Source organism: Cnephaeus nilssonii (genome assembly GCF_951640355.1).
Source record: "Cnephaeus nilssonii genome assembly, chromosome: 8".
Taxonomy (NCBI): Eukaryota; Metazoa; Chordata; class Mammalia; order Chiroptera; family Vespertilionidae; genus Cnephaeus; species Cnephaeus nilssonii.
In genome coordinates, this window is record NC_137079.1 from 3022020 (window position 1) to 3046445 (window position 24426).

Sequence of the window (24426 nt, forward strand, 5' to 3'; positions counted from 1 at the left end):
TTGATGTTTCTCTCTCTCTCTCCCTCGCCCTTCCTCTCTGAAATCAATAAAAATTTATACCTGGTAATTAAAAATAAATTACAGTGTCGGCTCTATCTCTATGCCTGCTTACCCTTTTTCCCTGGGAAACTATGGAAGGGCAGGGTTTTATCTGCTTGCACAGTGCTTTATCTTTAGTGCCTGACTGGCACATAATTGGTGCTCAGTAAGTATTTGTTGAATGAACGAATTGAGAAGTGATTATTATAATTTTAGAAAATATTAATAAAGAGAATAATAAATTCTAAACTATTAATTAGCTAGCTATTTACCTTGTAGTGTGTATTCTTTTAGTTTTTTTGTTTTTATCCCCCCATTGCCCCCCCCCCACTCCCCCACTCATGCCCTCCCTCCCCTGGTGTCTGTGTCCATTGGTTAGGCTTATATGCCTGCATACAAGTCCTTTGGTTGATCTCTCTCCCTTACCCCCACCCTCCCCTACCTTCCCTCTGAGATTTGAGCATCTGATCGATGCTTCTCTGTCTCTGGATCTGTTTTTGTTCATCAGTGTATGTTGTTCATTATAATCCACAAATGAGTGAGATCATGTGACATTTATCTTTCTCTGACTGGCTTATTTTGCTTAGCATAATGCTCTCCAGGTCCATCCATGCATTGCAAATGGTAAGAACTTATTTTTTACCACAGCGTAGGATTCCATTGTGTAGGTGTACTGCAGTTTTATAATCCACTCATCTGCTTATGGGCACTTAGGCTGTTTCCAAATCTTAGCTATGGTAAATTGTGCTGCTAGTTTTGAATGTTGATGTATGTGTCTGTGTGTATAGGGTTATGTGTAGTGCCTCTTTGCATAATGTAAGAGTGGGGTTAAGATCCTATCTAATAATAGAGTAAAATGTAAATTACCATCACTCCGCTACGCCCACGATTGGGCGGTGGGAGGCTGGGGGGCGGGACTCGGGGTGGCCTATCCGGCCATTGAGAGGCACGGATCCGCTGCCACTGAGGGGGGCGGGACTCCCGCCCCCTGCGACTCTCAACGGCCAGATCGAGGCCAGATCCCCGGCCGCTGAGGGGGCCTGCGCGGACACCCAGCTGCGCCTCTCAATGGCAGGGTAGCCAGGTGTCTGCGGCAGCCCCCCTCAGCGGCCGTTGAGAGGCGCAGGGGGTGGGAGTCCCGCCCCCTGCACCTCTCAACAGCAGGGTAGCCCCCCTCAGAGGCCACGGACCATCAAAAGCGTGGGAGCTGGGTGCCTGTCCGTTCAGGCACCCAGCTCCCCGCGATCAAAAGCAAAAGTGTGGCAGCTGGATGCCTTTCCGCTCAAGCACCAGGCCTTTCAGAAGCCTCTGCCACGTCGGAGGCTTCTGAAAGGCCTGGTGCACCAGTGATCGAAAGTGAAAGCGTGGCAGCTGGATGCCTGTCCGCTCAGACACCAGGCCTTTCAGAAGCCTCTGCCACGCTGGAGGCTTCTGAAAGGCCTGGTGCACCAGCAGATAGGCACCCAGCTCCCCGCGATCAAAAGCAAAAGCGTGGCAGCTGGATGCCTTTCCGCTCAGACACCAGGCCTTTCAGAAGCCTCCACCACGCCGGAGGCTTCTGAAAGGCCTGGTGCACCAGCGATCGAAAGTGAAAGCGTGGTAGCTGGATGCCTGTTCGCTCAGACACCAGGCCTTTCAGAAGCCTCCGCCGCACTGGAGGCTTCTGAAAGGCCTGGTGCACCAGCAGACAGGCACCCAACTCCCCGCGATCAAAAGCAAAAGCGTGGCAGCTGGATGCCTTTCCGCTCAGACACCAGGCCTTTCAGAAGCCTCCGCCACGCCGGAGGCTTCTGAAAGGCCTGGTGCACCAGCGATCGAAAGTGAAAGCGTGGTAGCTGGATGCCTGTCCACTCAGATACCAGCAGACAGGCACCCAGCTCCCCGCGATCAAAAGCAAAAGCATGGCAGCTGGATGCCTTTCCGCTCAGACACCAGGCCTTTCAGAAGCCTCCGCCGCGCTGGAGGCTTCTGAAAGGCCTGGTGCACTAGCAGACAGGCACCCAGCTCCCCGTGATCAAAAGCAAAAGCGTGTAGGGGACCCTACACGTGCATGATTCAATCATGCACTGGGCCTCTAGTATTTACATATTTTTCCAGAAAGGTATTCAGTTGACCCACAAGCAGTTATTGAAAATGCTCTTCTTTCCCCAATTTACAGAATGATTGGCATCATAAACAATGAACACTATACGGGGATCTCCGCTGGAATCAAATCCTATACCATTGATCAGTTGTGCAGCCTGTATCCCCACCACAGTCTGAGTTGTTATAGCTCTGTAGTCAGTATGGTGAGCGAGTATATAAACCTTCAGCTTTGCTCCTCTTCTGCAAGACTGCCTTGCCTATACCTGGCCATTTACATCTCCTTATGAAGCTTAGAATCCGCTTATCTGCTTACCCACACCACACTGACCATGCTGGGATTTGATTGTGACAGCACGGACTCTGTAGACTAACGTCTCAGAGGATCTGTTTGGTGTGTGGCATTAACAGACACCCACTGTGGCTAACCATTGCGGTAACTAAATTCCAGTGTTGTATTTTGGATCCCAGATGCATATCCTTTTTTATTTTTTTATTTTTTGTTAATCCTCACCCGAGGATATTTTTTCATTGATCTTTTAGAGAGAGTGGAAGAGAAAGGGAAAGACGGAGAGACACATTGATTGGTTGGTTGCTTCTTGCATGTACCCCGACCAGGGCCCAGGCTGGCAACCAAGGTACCAGTCGAACCTGTAATCGAACCCGGGACCCTTTGGTCCTCAGGCCGACACTCTATTCACTGAGCCACACTGGCTAGGACAATGCATGTCCTTAATCTAGCCCCTCTCAGCCCCTTCAGTTTGTTCTGGTAGACTTCAGTTTCTGCTCTTCTCCTGTTATGAGAATATTTACTTTTTGTGTCCATCTGCTTGTCCTTGACATTGTTTCTAAAAACAATTGTGGATTAATAAAATATTAGTGCTATATCTCAAAGAAAGACGTAAGTTAATGTGTTCCGGCATATGATGGCTGGGGGTGGTAACTGGGGCAGGGAACTCTAAGGGGAAAATAAAAAGATAAATGAGAGTGTCCCAGTGAACTTAATAAAATAAAATAAAATCCAATTATACAATATCTATATGTGGACAAGATTATTTGGGGTGTTTCTCCTTTACTTTTGTTGTTAGTATTAGAAAACACTGCTATGGATTCCTAGTGTATAATTTCTTTTTATTTAGATGATATGACTGACAGCAGAAATGTGCAACTTAGTGTTTTATAGCAGCAAAATTTTCCCATTAGCATATTATATAATGAAGAGGTAATATGCAAATTGACCCTCACATCACAAGATGGCCACCCCCCACGTTGTCATAAGATGGCCAGCAGGGGAGGGCAGTTGGGGGTGACCAGGCCTTTAGGGGAAGGCAGTTGAGGACAACTAGGCCTGCAGGGGAGGGCAGTTGGGGGTGATCGGGTCAGCAGGGGAGCAGTTAGGTGGCAATCATGCCAGCAGGGGAGCAGTTAGGTGTCAATCAGGCTGGCAGGGGAGCGGTTAGGGGGCTATCAGGCTGGCAGGCAGAGTGGGTAGGGGCAATCAGGCAGCCAGACAGGTGAGTGGTTAGGAGCCAGCAGTCCCAGATTGTGAGAGTGATGTCCGACTACTGGCAGTCAGACATCCTCCAAGGGGTCCCAGATTGGAGAGGGTGCAGGCTGGGCTGAGGGACAACCGCCCCTCTCCCCCGGCCCGTGCATGAATATCGTGCACCAGGCCTCTAGTATTTAGCATAAAAAGAAACATGTTAAGCTTCCTAGAAATCCCCTTATGGCTTCTTCCTGTGACTACTTCCTTCTCCCCAAAGAAAACGTGCTCAAAACTTCTAATAGCACAGATTAGTTTTGCTTGTTTTTAAAGTTCGATAAATGGAATCATGTGCTACGTATCATTTTATGTTTGACTTTCAGTTATCATTACATTATAGGCTTCATCCATTTTGTGTGGATAGCTCATTTTAATTAGCGCACAGTACCCCGAATATATGATGATACTACAATTTCTGTCTCCCAGATCGGGGAACCTGCCCTTGGGGGCGATCAGCGTGTCTCCCCCTCCCCACCGCCCTTTGTGGCAGCCACCCTCCACTCTGGGACTGCGATGGTGTTGAGTGGGAGAGACTGCCCCTCCTCAAACCCTGGCAGATCTGGGCTGTTTCGGTGCAGATGTTGTCCTGCCCACCCTCCACCCGGGGGATCAGCTTTTGCTTCTTCCCTTCGGCCCCGGGTAGTGGATCGTTGCCTAGTTCCTGGGGCCGGGAAGGAGAGCTTCCTGTCCCTCCCAGGGGAAGAGGGTCTTCTCTTCTGCTCCTCCCGTGGCCCTTGGGAGTGTGGCTGTTTGTCTCCTCTCCCCTCATGGGGATATCTACAATAATAAAAGCGTAATATGCTAATTAGACCGGACAGCCAGACGACCTTCCAGACGTCCTTCTGGACGACCTTCTGGACGAAGCCAGGGCTTCGAGGGGCGAGGCAGCTGCCACAGCTGCGAGGGCCGAGCCCCTTGATGAATGCCGTGCATCGGGCTTCTAGTTGTTTCATATGTGCGGAGGATTCAGGGAAGGCTGCAGTGTTCCTGCCTGTCACTCTCAGTAGCCAATGGCTCCCTGCATGTCTGAGCCACTACGGGCACCACCTCTGATGCCCTCTTCCTCCTGAGCACCCCGCTGAGGCCTGTGGAGAAGATCCCCACTGTGAGGGCCAGCTCAGCTTGCCCGGGGCCTCCAGCTATGCTAAGTGGACGCTCTAGTGCACATTGGCCTTTGAGAATGAAGTGCAATTTTGTCTGATTTTTTTCTCACCCTCTTTTCTGGCAGACCCTACGTTCTCCCTGCCCTGTCAACAGTGAAACCATCAGCACATCCCGTCTCTCCCTAGAGGGGCTCCCTCCTCTTTGGAATTCCCTCCATTTGCAGCCAGACAGTGTGGTGCTGTCTTCCTCAGAGAGAACTCACTGGTGCTTTTGAAAAGCATTAGCGTGGGGAAGACTACCTCGCTCCAGTCACGAATGAATGTGTTTGAAGCTGACCCTCAGTCTTTGTGAAGGATGGTCTATTTCTATTTCCTCCTTAGTCTTAAAGTTAACTGCCATGATATTTTGAATTTAATTTAAAAAGGTCTGCTGCTTGTGTCTATAGATGCTTATGGCGTGCAGATTGTTAAGACGTAGGCTCAGATGGTTCTTGCTAAAAGGACACCATTATTAGGTCATCTTCCCCTCCAGCCCTTACCAGAAGTTCTCCATAGCTTCCTCGGTATTTTATTTAGGCAAATGCTGTTGGGGAAACTGTAGCATCCACCCCACCCCTCAACCCTAACCACCATCATCAATGAAAAAGTGCTTGGCTAGGCTCTTTGGACTTCTTTTGAGATTTTACATATTTTTATCCACCTTTTCTTGTTGCTCTCAGTGGGAGAACTAGAATATATATACTTGTCCACCATTGCTGGAAGCCAGGGTCTTATCCTATCTAATAAAAAAGAGTAATATGCAAATTGACCATCACTCCAACACACAAGATGGCTTCCCCCATGTGGTCAAAGATGGCTGCCCCCATGTGGACACAAGATGGCCGCCACAAGATGGCCAGCAGAGGAGGGCAGTTGGGAGGGACCAGGTCTGCAAGGGAGAGCAATTGTGGGGAATCAGGCCAGCAGGGAAGGGCAGTTGGGAGGGACCAGGCCTGCAAGGGAGGTCAGTTGGGGGCGATCAAGCCTGCAGGGGAGGGCAGTTAGGGGAGACCAGGCCGGCAAAGGAGGAAAGTTGAGGGCGACCGGGCCTGCAGGGAAGGGTAGTTGGGGGGGATCCAGGCCTGCAGGGGAGGGCAGTTAGGGGCAATCAGGCTGGCAGGGGAGCAGTTAGGCATCAATCAGGCTGGCAGGGGAGTGGTTAGGGGGTGATCAGGCTGGTAGGCAGAAGCAGTTAGGGGCAATCAGGAAGGCAGGCAGGCGAGCAGTTGGGAGCCAGCAGTCCTGGATTGTGAGAGGGATGTCTGACTGCCCGTTTAGGCCCGATCCTACGGATTGGGCCTAAACGGGGAGTCGGACATCCCTTGAGGGGTCCCAGATTGGAGAGGGTGCAAGCTGGGCTGAGGGACACATTCCCCCCCACCCCCGTGCATGAATTTTGTGCACTGGGCCTCTAGTTTATAAATAACAATATATATATATTTTTAATTTGACTTTATTGTTGAAAATATTACAGATGTCCATGTTTCCCCCCATTGACTTCCCTCTTCCCTCTCCCATCCCCTTCCCAGGCCTTCACCCCACTATTATCTGTCCATGGCTTATGCATATATGCATATAAGTTCTTTGGTTAATCTCTTCCCTCCCTACCCCTACCTTCTCTCTGAGAATCCTCATTCTGTTGCATACTTCCATGTCTCTGCATCTATTTTGTTCACACGATCTCACTTATATGTGGAATCTAATGAACAAAAGAAACTGACAAACGAAATAACAATCTTTCAAAAATGAGGAATCATTCTGACTATTCTCAGCACACTTTTTAAACCGTGTACCTGCTCTCTAGCTCTTCCTTCTGACATTTTAATGGAGGTTTTGATCTAGGTGGGGTAGATGAATCGCCCAATTGCAGTGACATAGTGCTTTTTTGACAGCTGCCTTCCACTAATTGCGGTTCCTTCGGAGGAGAGTTTATTCCTGGTGAGAGTAGGCAGACAGGTGATCCCGGGTCTGCAGCTCCCTGTGCACCGCCTTCAGGAGGCACGGGTATGCTTCCCGCGCCTTCCCAGCCCTGTCCTCTCCTCTGACCGTCCCAGCAGGGCTCTAGGCCGGTCATAGGCAGGGATGGGAAAGAGAGTGATCTTGGGCCAAGGTGGAAAGCGTAAGCAGGTGGTAGTACCCATCCGGGAACGTCCTCTGTAAGGCTTCCAGCAGGTGGGATTGACAATATTTCTGGAGAGCAAGGAGAAGACTTCTGCAGCAGAGGGCCGAGGTCCATTGATAAACTTGCAGCCATAGGCTGTTCTCGCTTACCTCCAGTGACATTCACATGCCATACACGTCTCTCTCTGTCAGAACAACAGCTAGTTTGCGTTTGGGGTATGAAAAATGGAACACTCACATTATTCAGATGGTTTTCTTTTTCCTTTCCACCACCACGCCTCTCCCTTCTCCCTTCCTCTCTCCTTTGCTTCCTTTTTCCTTCCCCGAGGTGTGAGGGTTTGATGAGTTCGGCCAGGACAAGATCACGCAAAACCTGTTCCACAGTGGGTGATGCCTCTAAGCTTTAGGGGGGCTATTTTCAAGTTCAGATATCCTCCCAAGATTCCAAGAAATCTCTTCTCTAGCATGGCTAGTAGATAACTTCTTCTGGAAGTGAGTAAAACTAAAATGAAGTCAGGTTGGTGTGATTTTGATTCTCTGTTGAACACCTTAGCGCTCCATTCAGTCCTGTGTGGTCTATAAACCATTTCAGGTGCTAAGGTTAGCAGTCAGCTGAGCTGGAAGCAAATAGATCTATAGGGTTGACCTTGTCCTCATACAGTTGTTAACCTAGAAACATTCTTCCATCTGTCTGTCCAACTCCTAAGGTTGACAGTGAAACTAATTTTCTGCTTCCTGTTATTTTGTGTGTTTTTGTGCTAACTTGGTAACTTCTAGTAGAAACTCGCCTGTTTCTTGCAAAAGTTAAAACTAAGATTTTTAGAATGAAAACTGTAAACCAAATAAACTATTTGATACAGCATTTTCTCAGCTACTGTGCAATAACATTATTGTTTTATGTATTATTTCTTGATTGCATATAGGCATCCATTTTCTGGTTTAGCATGATTTTTACAGATACTGTTGTTTGTAAATCGTTAACACTGCCGTGACTGAAATGTGTGTGCACGCCTCGCTTCTTCTCTGAACAGCCTTTCTCGAGGCAGAGTTGGTGAGCTGCGTGGTTGAAACTCATTGTTGTTACTTTAGGTGCTGCCTTACGATGCTGATTTCCATTTGCCTTGGTTAAGGTAGAAACAGCCTATGGCTTGGATGACTTACATTTCAAGTTGGTTTGAGCAAGATGATTGGTATGAAGGACTGCAAAGAGTAAGCGATATTTATGTTGTAGTTACAATTTTATGCTTTTTTTCTGTTTTATTTCTCATGCAATTGTTTTATATTGCTGCATCATTTACATTATAGACAATTTTGCATTGAAAAATTTTGAGTGCAAGTAAGATGTTTATTTGATAGATTTAAAAAGCAGAGGTAAGAAGATGATATATGCAAATAGTCCTAATTATACATTGAAGAAAAAGGCATTTTTCTATCCTGGTTTAAGATGAATTCATAGTGTTTTCAGATTGTCTTTAGGCTTAAATATAAAGTGGGGCAAAAAAAGGTTTACAGTTGTTCATATGGAAAATAAAACAACAGTAAATAATAATACAAGAATTCTGTGTTTCACATATTCACAACTGTAACCTACTTTTGACCCACCCTGTATAAACTAGAAGTCTTTCTAATGAGGTTAATATATAAAAATAGCAATAATTTCAATGAAATAATTTTTCATAAAGAAATGCATTCAATAAATAGATGCATATAATAATACTATCTATATATATAAAAGCCTAAGCGATCAACCGTTCAACCGGTAGCCATGACACGCACTGACCACCAAGGGGCAGACGCTCAACACACAGGCATGGAAACATGGAACTGACTGATGAATCTCAGAGGGAAGGGAGGAGCAGGGAGAGATTAACCAAAGATCTTATATGCATACTAGAGGCCTGGTGCATGGATTCGTGCATCCGTGGGGTCCCTTGGTGTAGCCTGCGGGGATCGGGCCAAAACCATCAATCCAACGCCTCCTGCCGTTCCTGCCTGCTGTTCCTGCTCATCCCGGGCCCACTGCGCCTGCTGCCACCACCGCTTAGTAGGCTTGCTGCTGCTCTGCTGTGGTCTCCAGGCTGCAGCGGCCATCCCTGAGCCCTGCGTCTGGCACCTGTTGGTGAGTGGCGCTCCCACTGTGGGAGTGCACTGACCACCAGGGGGCAGCTTCTGTGTTGAGTGTATGCCCCCTAGTGGTCAGTGCATGTCATAGCGACCAGTTGACTGGTCCTTTGGTCTTTTAGGCTTTTATATATATAGACTAGAGGCCCAAGGTCCCTCGGCCTGGCCTGCGGGGATTGGGCCAAAACTGGCCCGGTGCACAGATTCGTGCACTGGTGGAGTCTCTCGGCCTGGCCTGCAGGGGTCAGGCTGAAACCGGCAGTCTGACATCCCCCAAGGGGTCCTGGATTACGAGAGGGTACAGGCCAGGCCGAGGGGATTTGTGCGCCAGGCCTCTAGTAATATTATAAAAGGAAATGTAAAAAATTCTCTGAGGAAGAGAGCTCTGTTACATTTGACAAATTTTTAGGCAATTAGTTATGTTTCAAAGGGATTTGCATTGTTACTATGGCAACTTTGGCATAGTATTTTGAAAATAACTATTCAGATGTATTATTGCAATAGTATAAAACTGCTCTTTAAAAATGCACCTTATCAAAATGGATTTGTTTAGAATAACATATGATTTCTCTTAGACTTTTTACCCTTTTAATGGATGAATTATAAATTATTCAAATGAAGGCAATTAGTGGATATTTTTTTTTCACTAATGAGTGGAACATCTTCCTGTAGTTTCCCCAGCTTCCCCGTTGCTGCTGGAGGGTGTGTGGCTGTAGTTTCCCTGTTGCTGCTGGAGGGTGTGTGGCTGTAGTTTCCCCGTTGCTGCTGGAGGGTGTGTGGCTGTAGTTTCCCAGTGCCCCCGTTGCTGCGGGAGGGTGTGTGGCTGTAGTTTCCCTGTTGCTGCTGGAGGGTGTGTGGCTGTAGTTTCCCTGTTGCTGCTGGAGGGTGTGTGGCTGTAGTTTCCCCGTTGCTGCTGGAGGGTGTGTGGCTGTAGTTTCCCAGTGCCCCCGTTGCTGCGGGAGGGTGTGTGACTGTAGTTTCCCAGTGCCCCCGTTGCTGCAGGAGGGTGTGTGGCTGTAGTTTCCCAGTGCCCCCGTTGCTGCAGGAGGGTGTGTGGCTGTAGTTTCCCAGTGCCCCCGTTGCTGCGGGAGGGTGTGTGACTGTAGTTTCCCAGTGCCCCCGTTGCTGCGGGAGGGTGTGTGGCTGTAGTTTCCCTGTTGCTGCTGGAGGGTGTGTGGCTGTAGTTTCCCCGTTGCTGCTGGGGGGGTGTGACTGTAGTTTCCAGTGCCCCCGTTGCTGCGGGACGGTGTGTGACTGTAGTTTCCCAGCGCCCCTGTTGCTGCGGGAGGACAGGTGCTACTGAGATGTGCAGCACTGACTGTTCCTCCGTCCTCACTTCTTCAGTTTCCCATTCTTCTCACCTTCATCAGAGATATTTTCTCACTATTTCAGGTCATTTTATAGCGTATTTTTATTGTTGATAGTATTACAGATATCTTCCATTTTCCCCCTTTTAACCCCCTCTTCCCAGGTCTTCACTACCCTATTGCCCGTGTTGATGGGCTGTGCACAAAAGGATATAAGTTCTTTCATTTATTTCTCCTCGTTTTGCTTAATTATTTCTTTCATTGTAAATCCTCAGCCATTTAAAAGCCTCTTGCCTACTTTTTAGAATTATTTTTCTTCAGCTGTGAACCAAACTGGTAAACAGCTCTGGAGCCAGTTAATACCTAACTCTGGAGAAAATCCCTCATACTGTGAATGCTGAGCATTCTGCAGGTTTGAGATTGAGAATTCCAGTCCTACCCGCAAATGATAAAATGTTTCAGTTTATGAGTTTAACACACACACTCCAATCCCCCTGGACACACACACACACACACACACACACACACACACACACACGCGCACACGCACACGCACACACACCCACGCATACCCACACACACTCTGCAACGCCAGCATCCTTTGTGTATGTCCATGCGTTTTAAATGGAGTAAGTGCATTTCTGATGTTGGAACAGGAGGCTTTGTTCCCAGCGCCGCCCAGATTTCCTCATTGGGAGGGGACCCGGATGGTCATCTCATTTGGGGGAAAGGGTGTCTGAGACCAAGAAAAAAATGCTTTTTGTGAAAATCATGTTTTCCCTTATAGTGCCTCTGGAGCAGCTCATGGAGAGGGTGAGGGTTCAAGTCCCTCCTCCCACCCCAGCTCCCGTCTGCCCTTTGCTGACACCCCGGCCTTTATAGATGAGTTCCTGGTTCTGAGATGTTCCATGGTAGTAGCTGTTGTAGGCATAGTGTGACCCTAAAATTACCATATTGTCTTCAGGAGCGTGAGCTTCTTCTGGCTCAAGTTTCGATCAGCTCTTACACAGGCTTAGACGAGAAAGAAAGATTCTACTCTAAATAGTGAAAATGGGCACATGAATATTGACTTTTATTTTCTCCAAAAATCCAGCCTGTTACTTTTCAGGTGAGGTGTATGTGCATTTACACCCTATATAATCAGCATTCAGCATGGCAAACTTGTCACTAGGTTGTGTTTTAAATATTCACAAGATGGATTTTTGAGTTAAAATTGTAATGGAGATTTGTAGTGTTTGAGAACTCGCATACAGGCGTGAGTTTGATCTTTAGAGCACCAAATTGGCCTTTCACTGGTACACGTTGATGGGATTCTTGTTTATGGCATATGTACATACTTCTACAGTCTCACAGACACATACGTAAACTTGATTTTAACTTAGTTGTAACATTTTATTTTTTGTCAGGGTTATACCTATATAGCTGTATTTTAAATGTTATTGTGATCATTTCATTTCATAATATTCTTGCATTTTCAAAAGTGAGCTCTCATAGTATGTAACTGTAATGAAAATATACTCATCACTTTCTTTGCATTTTGTACACTTACTGTGCAAAGCATCTTCACTGCAATTACAGTGTGTGTGTGTGTGTGTGTGAGAGAGAGAGAGAGAGAGAGAGAGAGAGTGTGTGTGACTTTGTGAAAGTGTGTGTGAGTGTGAGCGTGTGTGAGTGTTGTATGTGAGTATGTGTGAGTGTGTGAATATGTGTCTGAGTGTGTGTGTGTTGTGTGTGAGTGGATGTGTGTGGTGTGTGTGTGTGAAGGTGTGAGTATGTGAGTGTATGTGAGTGTGTATGTGTGTGTGAATGTATGTGAGTGTGTGCGAAGGTGTGTGTGAGTGAATGTGAGTATGTGTGTGTGTGTGAGTGTGTGTTTGAGTGTATGTGAGTGTGCGAGTATATGTGAGTGTGTATGTGTGTGTGTGAATGTATGTGAGTGTGTGCGAAGGTGTGTGTGAGTGGATGTGAGTGTGTGAGTGTGTGTTTGAGTGTATGTGAGTATGTGTGAAGGTGTGTGTGAGTGTATGTGCGTGTGTATGTGTGTGAGTGTGTGTGTGAATGTATGTGAGTGTGTGAATGTATGTTTGAAACTGAAATTGTGCTCAGGCTGGAGAAATACACACCCTCCCCCTGCAGGGCTGTGGTTGCCAGGCTACTGCCACCAGCACGTGCACGTGGTGCGGGCAGCTCAGGCGCTCTTCCTCCCAAAGCCTTTTCCCATCTGCGTCCCCGTGAGCTGCACCGCCGAGTGCTTCAGCTGCCAGTGCACGCGCTGTTTCTGGGCCACAGAGATGATGTGTGCTGAAGCAACAGATCTCTGGAGTAGACGTGGAATTCCGTAAGTTGTTCAAATAGAGAATGAGACGTATTGTAGCATAAAGAGAGACCAGGGTACACTATTTCTCTGAAGCACATAATTACCTAATGTTAAGTCTACTTACTGGCCTGGCTATGTGACATTCTATGGGATTCGTATTTAACATGCAGATGCATGTTTTGAAATGGACCGCGGCTGAGCAGGTTGCTCCCAGGAATGCGGGTCCATTCGCCGTGGCCGATCCATGCCGGCCACAGAGATGACAGAGCTGTATCTCCTCAGAGACTCTAGGCATCACTTCATAAAGGCTACGTACTACTATGTGCCAAATATATCTTATAATAATACTTTTGGAAAATAATCTGGAAGTTTCAAATACTACCAGATTAAATACATAACTCAGATTTATAAGTCATAGTATTCATATTTAATAATTCATCATTTTTAAATATTTCACTCAGGATGTTAGATTTTTTAAATAAAATGCCATTTTGCTTTGTCCTATTTAGTATTTTCATGGCTGATGTGGACAAGTTATTCAGCTGTGAGTTTAGGAAGGACATAAGTTGGTGAACCCTGAGATTTAAAGGGCACACAAATTATATGACAAAATCAAAATGTTTATATTATCTAAATATGAAAATTAAAAAGTAGTAAATCAGGATACACTGATAGTTAAAGTAAAAATGTATTGGCATGGATTTCAGAGTAATTTATTTGTTTTTAAGACATACAAATGGAGCTGAGGGGCTTCTAGTTTCTAGTCAGGCGTGTACGGAGCTTAGAAGTCCTCACTTGGGCCTGAAACAGTAAAACCCGAAGGAACAGAAAATGGACAACTCTTCTCAGATCCACGAGAGAAGCGAGGTCACAGGACACTGCTGCCCCACACCTGCAGCCACAGACAGATGGACAGACGGACGCACGCAGGGAATCCCAGCGCAGCCACACACAGTTTATGGTCCGCAGTCTCGGCTCCGTCCGCCCCTCTTCACAATGAACAGCCTCGCAGGCCAGCTTGTACCTCTCCCTGGGCAACGCCAGGCGTTTTTGTGAGAACATGGCATCCGGGTGAAAACGTTGAAGTTCTATGACAAACGCCACACTCCTCCCCATATTGGCTCATGGTTTTACATTTGAATTTGATGCCTTGAATGAATTGCCCCTTCTTAAAAATTTGTACATTTTACATAAAAATATATTTTTATTTTACTTAAAAATCTGTATATTTCTGCCCAGCTGGCGTAGCTCAGTAGTTGAGCGCCAACCTATGAACCAGGAGGTCACGGTTCAATTCCCGGTCAGGGCACATGTCTGGTTGTGGGCTCCATCCCCAGAAGGGGGCGTGCAGGAGGCAGCCGATCCGTGATTCTCTCTCATCATGGATGTTTCTCTCTCTCTCTCTCTCCCTCTGCCTTCCTCTCTGAAATCAATAAAAATGTATAAAAAATATCTGTATATTTCTGCTTGGGAAGCTCCATGCGTCTGGCACCAGTCAGGGCCTCCCCCAAGGGTATGGGAGGGGGGTGCGCACCCTCCGCTCCACGCAAGGCCCCCTCACTCCCCTGTGCTGCCCAGCCCTTGGCCCATGTCCCCTGTCACTCAGCATTTTACAGCCTCCTGCCTCCCCGATTGAAGTGGCCTGCCTTGATGTGCGTAGACATTTGCGGATTTAAACTCCCGTTCTCTGAAAGTGTCCATTGAGATGGATGGCCATAATAGAACATATCTTTCCAGGGCAGAGAGGTAAGGATGGAGGGAGACTGATGAAGAGGAAGGTTCTTTCGGGATGACAGTAACCGACCTTCCTCCCCGTTTGTTCCCAGCTCGGCATGTCCCGGGTGAGGCAGGTGGGGCTGCTGGCCGCCGGCTGTCAGCCCTGGAACAGGGACGTGTGCGCTGCCAGCGGGGACAGGTTTGCCTACTGCGCCACCCTGGCCATCTACGTGTACCAGGTAGGCCCTCCGCCTCCTCCGATGGCTCCTGTCATCGGGACGGTGACTGTTTAAGTGATAAGTGTCTTCCTCATCGTGCAGTGCTCACGTTATCGTGCACCCCGGCCTTCGGCACACACTCACTAAATGGTTCCTAAGTGACTTTTTTTAAATCTTGAAACACCAACTCATTTCACTTAAAAGTGAAAAAAAATGTTCCTTTATTCTGAACTAAAATTCCTTGCAATTGCTAATAATGTCGTCCATTGAAATTTTGGAGATAATGGTGTTAATCTAGACACTAATGAGTTTCCCGCAATGGAGAGTAAGGTTTTGGGGGTTCATTTCTCGAACATGTGGCAATATCAGCATGCCACTGGGGGCCGGGTCCATCAGCTCGGCTGGTTGGAGCTTCGTCTGAAACGCCAAGGTTAAGGGCTCAGTCCCCAGTCAGGGCACATCATACACGAATCAACCAGTGAATGCATGACTAAGGGGCACAACGGATCAGTGAAAAATGCAGTTCCCCTAGAACTCACAGTTTTCCACTGCCCATCCCCCCCACGGAAGACGGCAGCAAGCTCAATATATACAGATACCAGATCATCATATTGTACCCCTGAAGCGAATATAATGTTCAGTGTGCGTTACATATCCATTTTAAAGGTTACAGAAAGTCATGGGCCCGTTTCTGGGAAGGGGCAGGAAGTTATTTTGATATTTTGGTCAGAAAACAGGTCTCTAAAGAGGTGTTTTTGACCTGGGACTTGGGCAGGGGAAGGGACACCTGTGGACGAATAGGGGAGGAGGGCACCATGGCCCAGGGGGCTGCAGGCAGGGGCCCTCCAGCAGAAGTGGTTTGGCCGTAGTGGAGAGACGAGGGCAGCGTGGACCAGGAAGAAAATGAAGCCAGATGATACTGGCCAATAGCAGAGGTTCCCGACGGAGGGTGCTCAAGGTCATATTGGCAGCCAGGATTTTCCTGTGACTGCATGGTTAAACAGGATGGGGATAATAAGTAACTAACATACTAATGACTAGTAAGACCCCCAATAACAATGTGAAAAGTTCATTGCATGTTAAAGGAAGAAATAATAAAATGACATAACATAATCCCAAATATGTCAACAATGATAAAAAGATCGATTGGCTCATCAATGAATGGCACATTTACGAAGGAAATAGGAAAATTAGGCAATTCCTTTTGTCCACTTACATGTAAGAACACAGTATATGCCCCATCCAAAAGCAATGATCTAAAATAGGTTCATTGCTTCGCAGGCTTTGCACATCTTACTAATGTAATAATGAGAGGTGGTTTATTTAACCTAACTGTTTTTATTCAAATGTAAGTGAAACCTTGCAGTAAAAATATTTTGAGATGAAGAGTGTTTTCCTCATAAATAGATATAGCTATAAAAATATGATAAAAATTCAATGATGCGTATTTCAATGTGCATCATTTATTTTTACTTGTTTTTAAAATTGATACATTTCATTTCAATTCTCTCATATTTTTTCAAAATAGTTTCTGTCAGCTGATCGAATATACTCGAAAGTAGACCAAGGCTTGAAAATGTGTTCATATTTTGTTATTAGAGGTCTGCTAATTTTCATCGAGGTAGCTTGTGAAAATGTGATTAATGGAAAGTGTACGATCTGAAAAGAAGCACTGAAATGTCTTATTTATGTATTTCTTTTAGTTGGATCACCGTTATAATGAATTTAAACTCCACGCAATTATGTCTGAACACAAAAAAACTATCACAGCTCTCTCTTGGTGTCCACATAACCCCGATCTCTTTGCGAGTGGCAGTTCCGATAACTTAGTGATCATTTGGAATGTCGCAGAACAAAAAGTCATTGCTAAACTCAACAATACAAAAGGTATCTTTGGAACGGGGATGTGTCTTATGGAATGAAACATTTGTATTTCAGTGAGCAGAGTGTTTTCTTTCGGTGAGCTCAGGTTTTGAAGGAGCCCAGCTCTCTCCTGGTCAGCTGCACAAGGACCACAGCTCACGTCCTGGCTCATTGCTGTGCGTGTGCGTGTGCGCCAGACGGAAACGGAATCCCATGAAAAATTACAGTCAGTCCACTGGGCCATCAGCACCACTGAACGTTGGAATTTAAATAAAACACGAACATTTCCAAAACACAGGGTGTGGCAAAAGTAGTTTACAGTTGTTGGTACCTAAAATAATACAATAGTTAATGAACAATAATACAAGAGTAAACTCTGGTTTGCATACTCACAATGTTAACCTACTTTTGCCCCACCCTGTAAATATAAAAATAATAATTAGATAAGATTTTATTAATGGGACAATTGGCCTTGCCTATGCATTGCTCTGTTCCAATCCGAAACCCACAAGGACAACACGCACGCGTCTTCGGTGCCCTACTGGACGGGTTTCTGTCCTCCAGGTCAAGGTGGAGGGCCCTGGTTCAGACCAGGGGGGCTCAGTGAAGCGAACAGTATCACTACGCTGCTCCTCCTATTAGAATCAGACCCTGCAATCATGGTGAGGTTAGGGCATCCTGTCTCCGCGTTAAATGTCACAATAACGCAACCTCTTTCTGAGCACCACGTGTAGCTCCGTTAGTGATTATGAATCTGGAAGCTACTGCTGGATGCATTTTCCACATTTAGCTTCTTCCCTAAAACATTCTGATGATGACTGTGAGGGCGAACACGGAGAAGTGACAATGTCACTGACTTTATTTTGTTTAAGGATTCTTTACGATATTCTTTCCAGTGTACAGTGACAATGCTGAGAACCCATAGGCCATGGTAGTTCAGTCTTCCTCCCAAAATAATAGTAATGCCTGTTGGAGTCTTCGGATATGTTCAACATATTCCGTTCATTGCTTTGTCCTTGTCTTTCAAATTTAGGTCATTAGGAATGTTGAAAATACTGGTAAAATATACCAATTTTGTTATGTAAATTTCATCTTAAAAATATTGGCTGAGCCCCAACTGATTTGGCTCAGTGGATAGAGCGTCGGCCTGTGGACTGAAAGGTCCCAAGTTCGATTCCGGTCAAGGGCATGTACCTTGGTTGCGGGCACGTCCCCAGTAGGTGGTGTGCAGGAGGCAGCTGATCGATGTTTCTCTCCCATTGATGTTTCTAACTCTATCCCTCTCCCTTCCTCTCTGTAAAAAATCAATAAAATATATTTAAAAATTAAAAAAAATATATTTGCCAAACAAAGTTAATTTTTCAACTAGAAAAATGCAAGTCTTATTTCCAGTTTCATACATCCTACTTACTGTTTTTTCTTGCCACGGCCAGTGAACTTCATTATTAGTAATTTGCTGTAATCTGTGAATATTTAAAAATATCTGAATATTCAGTGAGCTTCCATTGATGCAAGGAAAACTTTCCCTTAAGGCTTTCCATACATCAGTACGGAAAGCCAGCTTCCTTTTGGTACAAGCTCTGTGCTGTGTAAAAGCCGGGGAGCCCGCCGGTGGCTCAGTTGGTGGCTTGTCGCCCCATGCACCAAAAGGAAGTGGGCTGGATTCCCGGTCGGGGCACATACTTCAGTTGTGGGTTCAATCCCTGTCGGGGCGCCCATGGAGCAACCAGTTGATGTTCCCCTCTCTCTCTGTACTTTCCTCTCTAAAAATCAATAGAAACATATGCTCTGGTGAGAATTTTTAAAAATTATAAAAGCCATTGATGGCCTCAATCAAGATTTTTCATGTTTTTCTAGTCCTATGTGTTTCTCCAACAACCACAGACCCTACCAGATTTCCCAGTATTGTTTACATTAATAAACCGTGTGTTACCCCAGTGCTTTAAATCTAGCTTTGTGTGAAGTTAATTTTAAATAGCACAATAAATACTCCCTAAAATTCTGTCCATGTTTTATGTGACATAAACCAACAATATCACACAATGTCATTGTTCTCATGAAGTTGTCACACAAAATCTACAGGAGACCCGGCTATCGAAATGTTACGCTCAAATACAGATGAGACTGTGCGTTGCTGTATTACCAGCCAGTTTATCCCCTGCTTTGCCATCTGACACCGGCTGCATCACCCCCATTCCTGGAGGGAGAGTTTTTTCATTCACCAGCTGTGCGTGCCACAGCTTCCTTTGCCACTGAATATACAAATAAAACTTTTCATTCACATTGGCAGAATGATTAAATAATTTTGGTAACAATTTAAATCAAGTGTGCATACCTTTTCCTCTGAAATTTTCAAAGACATATCAATAAGTTCCTCATGCTATTTCCAAATATCTCCTTAGTTTGAAGATTGAAACTTTGATATTTTATTTTCAAAGAGTTATTGTGAATATTTTTGGTCACTATCATTTTAAGTAGTCCCCTTGAAATGGCTTAGACTTTGTTTTTGTTTTTTCTTTCCAGAATCCAGGGTAAGCAAAGTAGAAGTTTGCATGTCAGTTTTTTAATCAATATTAGAACTTCCCCATCCAGCAGTTGAACTTGAACCTGCAACTGTAGTTTTTACTTCATCAACTTTTTCCCAGTAATCAAAAAAATTAATTTAAAGGAAAATGTATTAATTCATTTAATTTTAAAATGTTAAAATTGTCACCAACTTGAAAAATGTCACAACATGCTGTCAGAAAACAAAACCTTTAATGGTGGATAATTATGTGTCCTACTTCACTCAGAATCTTGTTGGGAGAACCAAGTGAGTGAGTATTGGTAGAGCTCTGACAAGCACTTGCATACAGCAGGCCACTGTGGTAGCGTTTTCTGTTGTAAGGATATGGCATTGGTTCCTGTCCCTTTTCTTCCTTGCTGCTCTTCTGGAAATATCCATTCAGGGAGCCAGCCTTCTCATGGTTTCTCAAGTGTTCTGTGGTGGTTTGGTCATACAGAGTGTCTCATCCCTTATTGGGGAAATTCTACCTCTGTTAATGTACCCTAAAACCACATTGTCTTTTTAATTGACCTCATTTATATATTCACGTATTCATTCATTTAATACACCTGATGGAGTTCCCCTTCTGTGTCCGGCCCTGAACTAGGCATGCGATGTCCAGTTTCTGCCTCGGCTCATTACAGACACGGATTGACTTTACGGTCAGCAAACAACTTTGGACTCTGTGTCTCTGTTTATGTCGTTTTCTCTTCCTGGGAAACAGTGCTCATCTCATATATTTAAACTCCATGGCTCCTTCCAGGCATAACCTAAATCCCATTTACTTTCCAGAAGAGTAGCCCAGTGGTTCACAAACCTTGTTAAAATCGATCCCCAGGCCCTAATTCCACTTCCTCCGATGCCCGTCTTCAGTTTGGTGATTCTGATGCGATGGATCAGTGTCCCTGCTGGAAGAGTCACCATCCCTGTCTTGAGTCATAAATTCACCGTAACCCTTATTTCACTTAGGATCTATTTGGTTGCAATAACAGTGGGGAGATTTACAATGAGCTGTTCTATTTTGTCTTACAGTTTAAAGGGGGCGTTTACATACATTATTATATTTTCTTTTCCGATGTTCATGTGAAGTAAGTGGTCAGATGATTGTAGTTGTATCCAGTGTATGGATGAGGAGACGAGGTTCGGACAGAAAGTGACTTGTTTAGTTTCACCTGAGGGAAAGCTAAGGTTTGATTCTAAACTCCTGATAAGACATAGATTGTAGCATGAACTCCATTGTTATGGAATCCTTAAAGTAACGTCTAACTTTTCCTACATTTCATCCTTATCTTCCCAGTTTTTATTTAAGATCCTTTAAAGCAGGAAGTGTCACCTATACTAACTTGTATAGAGAATGCCTAGAGCAGGTCTCACACCCAAGAACTCGGTCAAAATTAATTGCTCTGGTAAGCAAACAGTTTTCTAAAAGAAAGAACTCTATACCCTTCTTTAAATAAGAAGCGTGTAATCGTATTAGTCATTTAAACCTAACTAGGTCCTGTTCCTTTTCACCGACGAAGTACCCTATGTACGTTCCCAGTGGTCTCAGGGATTAGTTTAAAAATCCAGTTCCCAAGTCAGGAGGTCAGGTGTTTATAAACCATGAGCATACTCTTCTACGTCGTTGCAGAACTTACAAAGCAGTTGCTGCCGGAGGGCAGTTCTGGCCGGAACCCTCTGCTGTGACCCACATTTCCTCTGTTCCAGGGACGCCCGCCTCCCTGAGCTGGTGCTGGAACGCGGGCGAGGCCGTGGCCTTCGCTCCCCGCAGGGGCCCGCTGCTCGTCTGGACCATCTCGGGGCCGGACAGCGGCGTGACCGTGCACCGAGACGCCCACAGCTTCATGTCCGACATCTGCACCTTCCGGTGGCACCCCCAGAGGAAGGGCAAAGTCGTGTTTGGTCACATGGATGGGAGCCTGTCGATTTTCCAGCCAGGTGAGGATGGGCTCAGCTCCCACGTGTTCTTTCCCAGGCGCATGTCATTTCTTAGTGACACGGCAGAAAGCCAAGAGGAACAGGATTTCGATTGTAAAATAACAGCTGTGCCAATAGTATCCAGCGTCTCACTGATTCCACGTGATCATGGGAAGCTAATTTACATCTCAGGCCTGGTCATGCATTCAGCCCAGCTGTGCAGATTCTGCTTTGATGTACCCCGAATCAGGCATGCGTCCCATGGTTTTACTTTTTAAGTCAATTCTTTGTTTCTGCACACTTACTCAGAAAACGGCCTGAGTGGATAAGGACGTAGATCTGGAATCCTTGATGGCTCACCAGTCAGAACTATTCTCCCGCCGGTGTATAGAATACCATGGGGACGCCCCAGATCCTCCGCCAGGTCTTTGGTCCTGGGGTGGGAAGGAAAAACAACTCTTTAGACCCCATTAGTCCATCACTCTGGCTGAAGGAAAGGGTCTGATCATTTTGTTTATTTTTAAAATTTAAACAATAACAAAATGTACATTGGAAACTTCCCTGAACGGCTCCCCACTCATCCCAGAGTCCTGCTGGCACCCCAGCAGCGCGCTGACCGCACCCGGCATCTCTGTGGCTGGGGGCTCCTGTTTTCAAACCGAGTCATGTTCTCAACAACGTCACGGAGACCCCACATCCTTTGAAGGGACACAATTCAACCGCTAAGAACCCAACACAGACTTCTTGCTCTCACGTACGCCCAGGGCTTTAAGAATCCACACACACACCGTTAGGGAAGGTGCATCTGCCCATGCCTTTCCCTTTTGAGGAGACAAGAGCGAATAGGTCTTGAAGAAAATGCTGCTTTTTGATTCCCAGGAGACTCTCTGCTTTGAGTTTGAAGCCTCGGGGCTGTAGCCTTACTACTTAGCGCTCAGCTTCCTGTTCCCCGAGGAGCCCTCCCCTCCCCTGTTACTGACTTCCTGGCCCCACAGGGGTTCGGTCTCTACCTAACAAGACAGAATGTCTGTCCTGCAGGCTCCTGCAGGTGCCTCCTGTCCAGCTTTATCTATTTTGGAAGAAGCAGAAAAGGGAACTATTCGTGGAGGACTGCCCACAATAAGGCAGTTCACCCATTATTTTAAATCCGTGATTTTAAAATTGTGATTATTAGTGTGTTTGCATATTTGTGTGTGTGCTGGGTGGAGGGGAGAAGGGTGGGTAGGTGATCCAGGTGGCTCAGTCAGTCTAAAAGCACCACCACTTTGTTCTGTAGTATCTGTATTTTCATGTAAAAATCCTCATCTGAACAGAGGGTTCCAGGGCCCAAAATGTTGGGAAACCGCTGCTTTACCTCTTTCCAGTTATATTCTTGGACAGAGCCAGCTCATCAGAGAATGTTCTTATCTTCGTAACAGAGCTGTTTTAATTGACTTGACTCTGCTATTACCCCCAGGAGGGCATTCATCAAGTTTGCGTTGTTTTATCTTAGAAATGTTGTTGGTGACGTTGTCCTCAAACAACACTGTGTCCCCGTTTGGAAACGCACAAGGGGAGAGGCATTTATTTCTGGTGTCAGTTCTAGGAAACGTTGTGCTTCTCAGAACATTTTTTTGTTTGTCATTTTGTTTTATTTTTATCCTATTGTGCCACCTTTCATGATTTCTTTCCTCGTGGCTTTAGCCACCAGATCTCAAAATCAAAATTTCAACGACTCTTTGGTTTATGCATCATCCTCATTATTTTATTTTTCAACCATAATTTTCCCTTGCCCCAGTTTTTGTCTCTCATACAGAAATTGTCGACCTCACTCTTACCAATTTATCACATGCGTCTGTCCTTATCTGACAACACAAGGGGCCTGATACTTGTGTAAAAAAAATAGAACACAAGTAATAGCAAAATAAATAATAATTAAACTAGAACATTATCAGCGGTTTTTCTAATGACTGGCTTTACATTTATAGGTTAATTTTTCTATCTTTTATACTAAAAATGTTGATATCGGATAGAGCAGAAAACAGTGACTATAACCCTTTATCATTTTGACTGTAAGATGGGGCTTTGAAGCAACATGATCTAGATATTGTAACATTTTCATTGTAAATTTTACCATGTTCTTTGTTGCTTTTTTTCATATCCTGGAGTATTTTTAATAAGTCATAGATGCGAGTGGCACATGCAAATACCTGAAAATTAGTAAAGTACAGCTTAGCTTAATAAATCATTTTCCTGCCTCTCTTGGCCTTGTAATGACCCACTACATTAATATTCATTATGGTGACATAAAATAGCAGTTTAGATTATGTTTGTTTGGGGGGAGAAGAAGCAAACAAACTTTTCTTGATGGTTATTGTGAAAACTTGACAAACCCAAATAAAAGAAATCTCTCACGCACTTTCTATGACTATATATGCACAGATTCTAACTAAAACAATACCTATTTAAGATCCACATTGTATTTATATAATATTATATTCTGATGACGTTAATGTCAAGGCAGAAGCTGTAAGGTTTTCAATTCATTTCATAATATCCGACAGACCCAAGGGAATTGCTTTTCTCTGCTTTTATAACCTGAAAGGTTGGAGAACCGTGTGCGCTGATGACAGAGCTATGGTATCTTTCAGTTGTGTTATTTTTTAAATAAAGTATTATTTCAACGTGTAGAGCACGCAGGGATAACTGGGCTCTCCGTGAGGGTGTAGTCTCTAAGTGTAGTTTCACGGCCTTGCTTTGGAGCATGAGCGCGTCCGCGGAGTGGAGTCCCATGGGGTACACTGCAGAAGCGGATTTCCCCCCGTTGCCAGTTGTGTATGTAATTGGAAGGAATAGAGGATTGTTTGATGGGCCTTGGCTTCATTTATTTTGTTGTTTTGTTGTTGGGTTTTGTTGTTGTTTGGTTAATCCTCACCCAAGGATATATTTCCATTGACGTTTAGAGAGTGGAAGGAAGGGAAGAGTAGGGAAGAGTCAGAGAGGGAAACAATGATGTGAGAGGGACACATCGATTGGTTGCCTCCCACACAAGCCTCGACCTGGGCCAGGGATCGAGCCTGCAACCAAAGCACGTGCCCTTGGACCAGAATCGAACCTGGGACCCTTCAGTCCGAGGGCCAACACTAGCCACTGAGCCAGACCGGCTAGGGCGGGCCTTGGCTTCATTTAATTCCCCTTGTTTTACCCCCTGAGTGTCTGGCTGCCTGGGTTGTAGTGGAGTCAGGAGGGAATGATGGTTATGACAGATGGTCTGATGCGTGACAAAGAGTGACAGTAAATAGTGATGTGCTGCTCATGATGTCCCCACTGTTCTAAGCACTTTCAGCAACTCATCCACTTAATCTTAAAAAAAAAACAAAAAAAAACTCTACAAGGTAGGTATCGTTATGTTCACTGTAAAAACAAACCCTGAGCACACAGAGATGATGTGTCTTGTCCAAGAACACGGAGCCCCTAAGTGGTGGAACTAGGTCGGGCTGGACCCAAAGTCTGTGC

General features: G+C 45.4%; 1 protein-coding gene across 7 annotated transcripts in view; it reads left to right on the forward strand.

Moving 5' to 3' along the window:
• WDR17 (WD repeat domain 17) overlaps window positions 1-24426 on the forward strand; it is an 85744-nt gene that overhangs the window by 7544 nt on the left and 53774 nt on the right. For 4 of the 7 annotated variants that reach the window (XM_079779388.1, XM_079779389.1, XM_079779390.1 and 1 more), the window contains exons 2-5: window positions 8017-8136; window positions 14499-14627; window positions 16310-16493; window positions 20722-20952. In XM_079779388.1, the coding sequence (XP_079635514.1) occupies window positions 8071-8136; window positions 14499-14627; window positions 16310-16493; window positions 20722-20952 (610 nt within the window). In that variant the 5' untranslated portion in view covers window positions 8017-8070. Of the gene's footprint in view, window positions 1-8016; window positions 8137-14498; window positions 14628-16309; window positions 16494-20721; window positions 20953-24426 lie in introns of those variants that run through there. The other 3 variants (XM_079779391.1, XM_079779392.1, XM_079779393.1) reach the window with 3 other exon arrangements.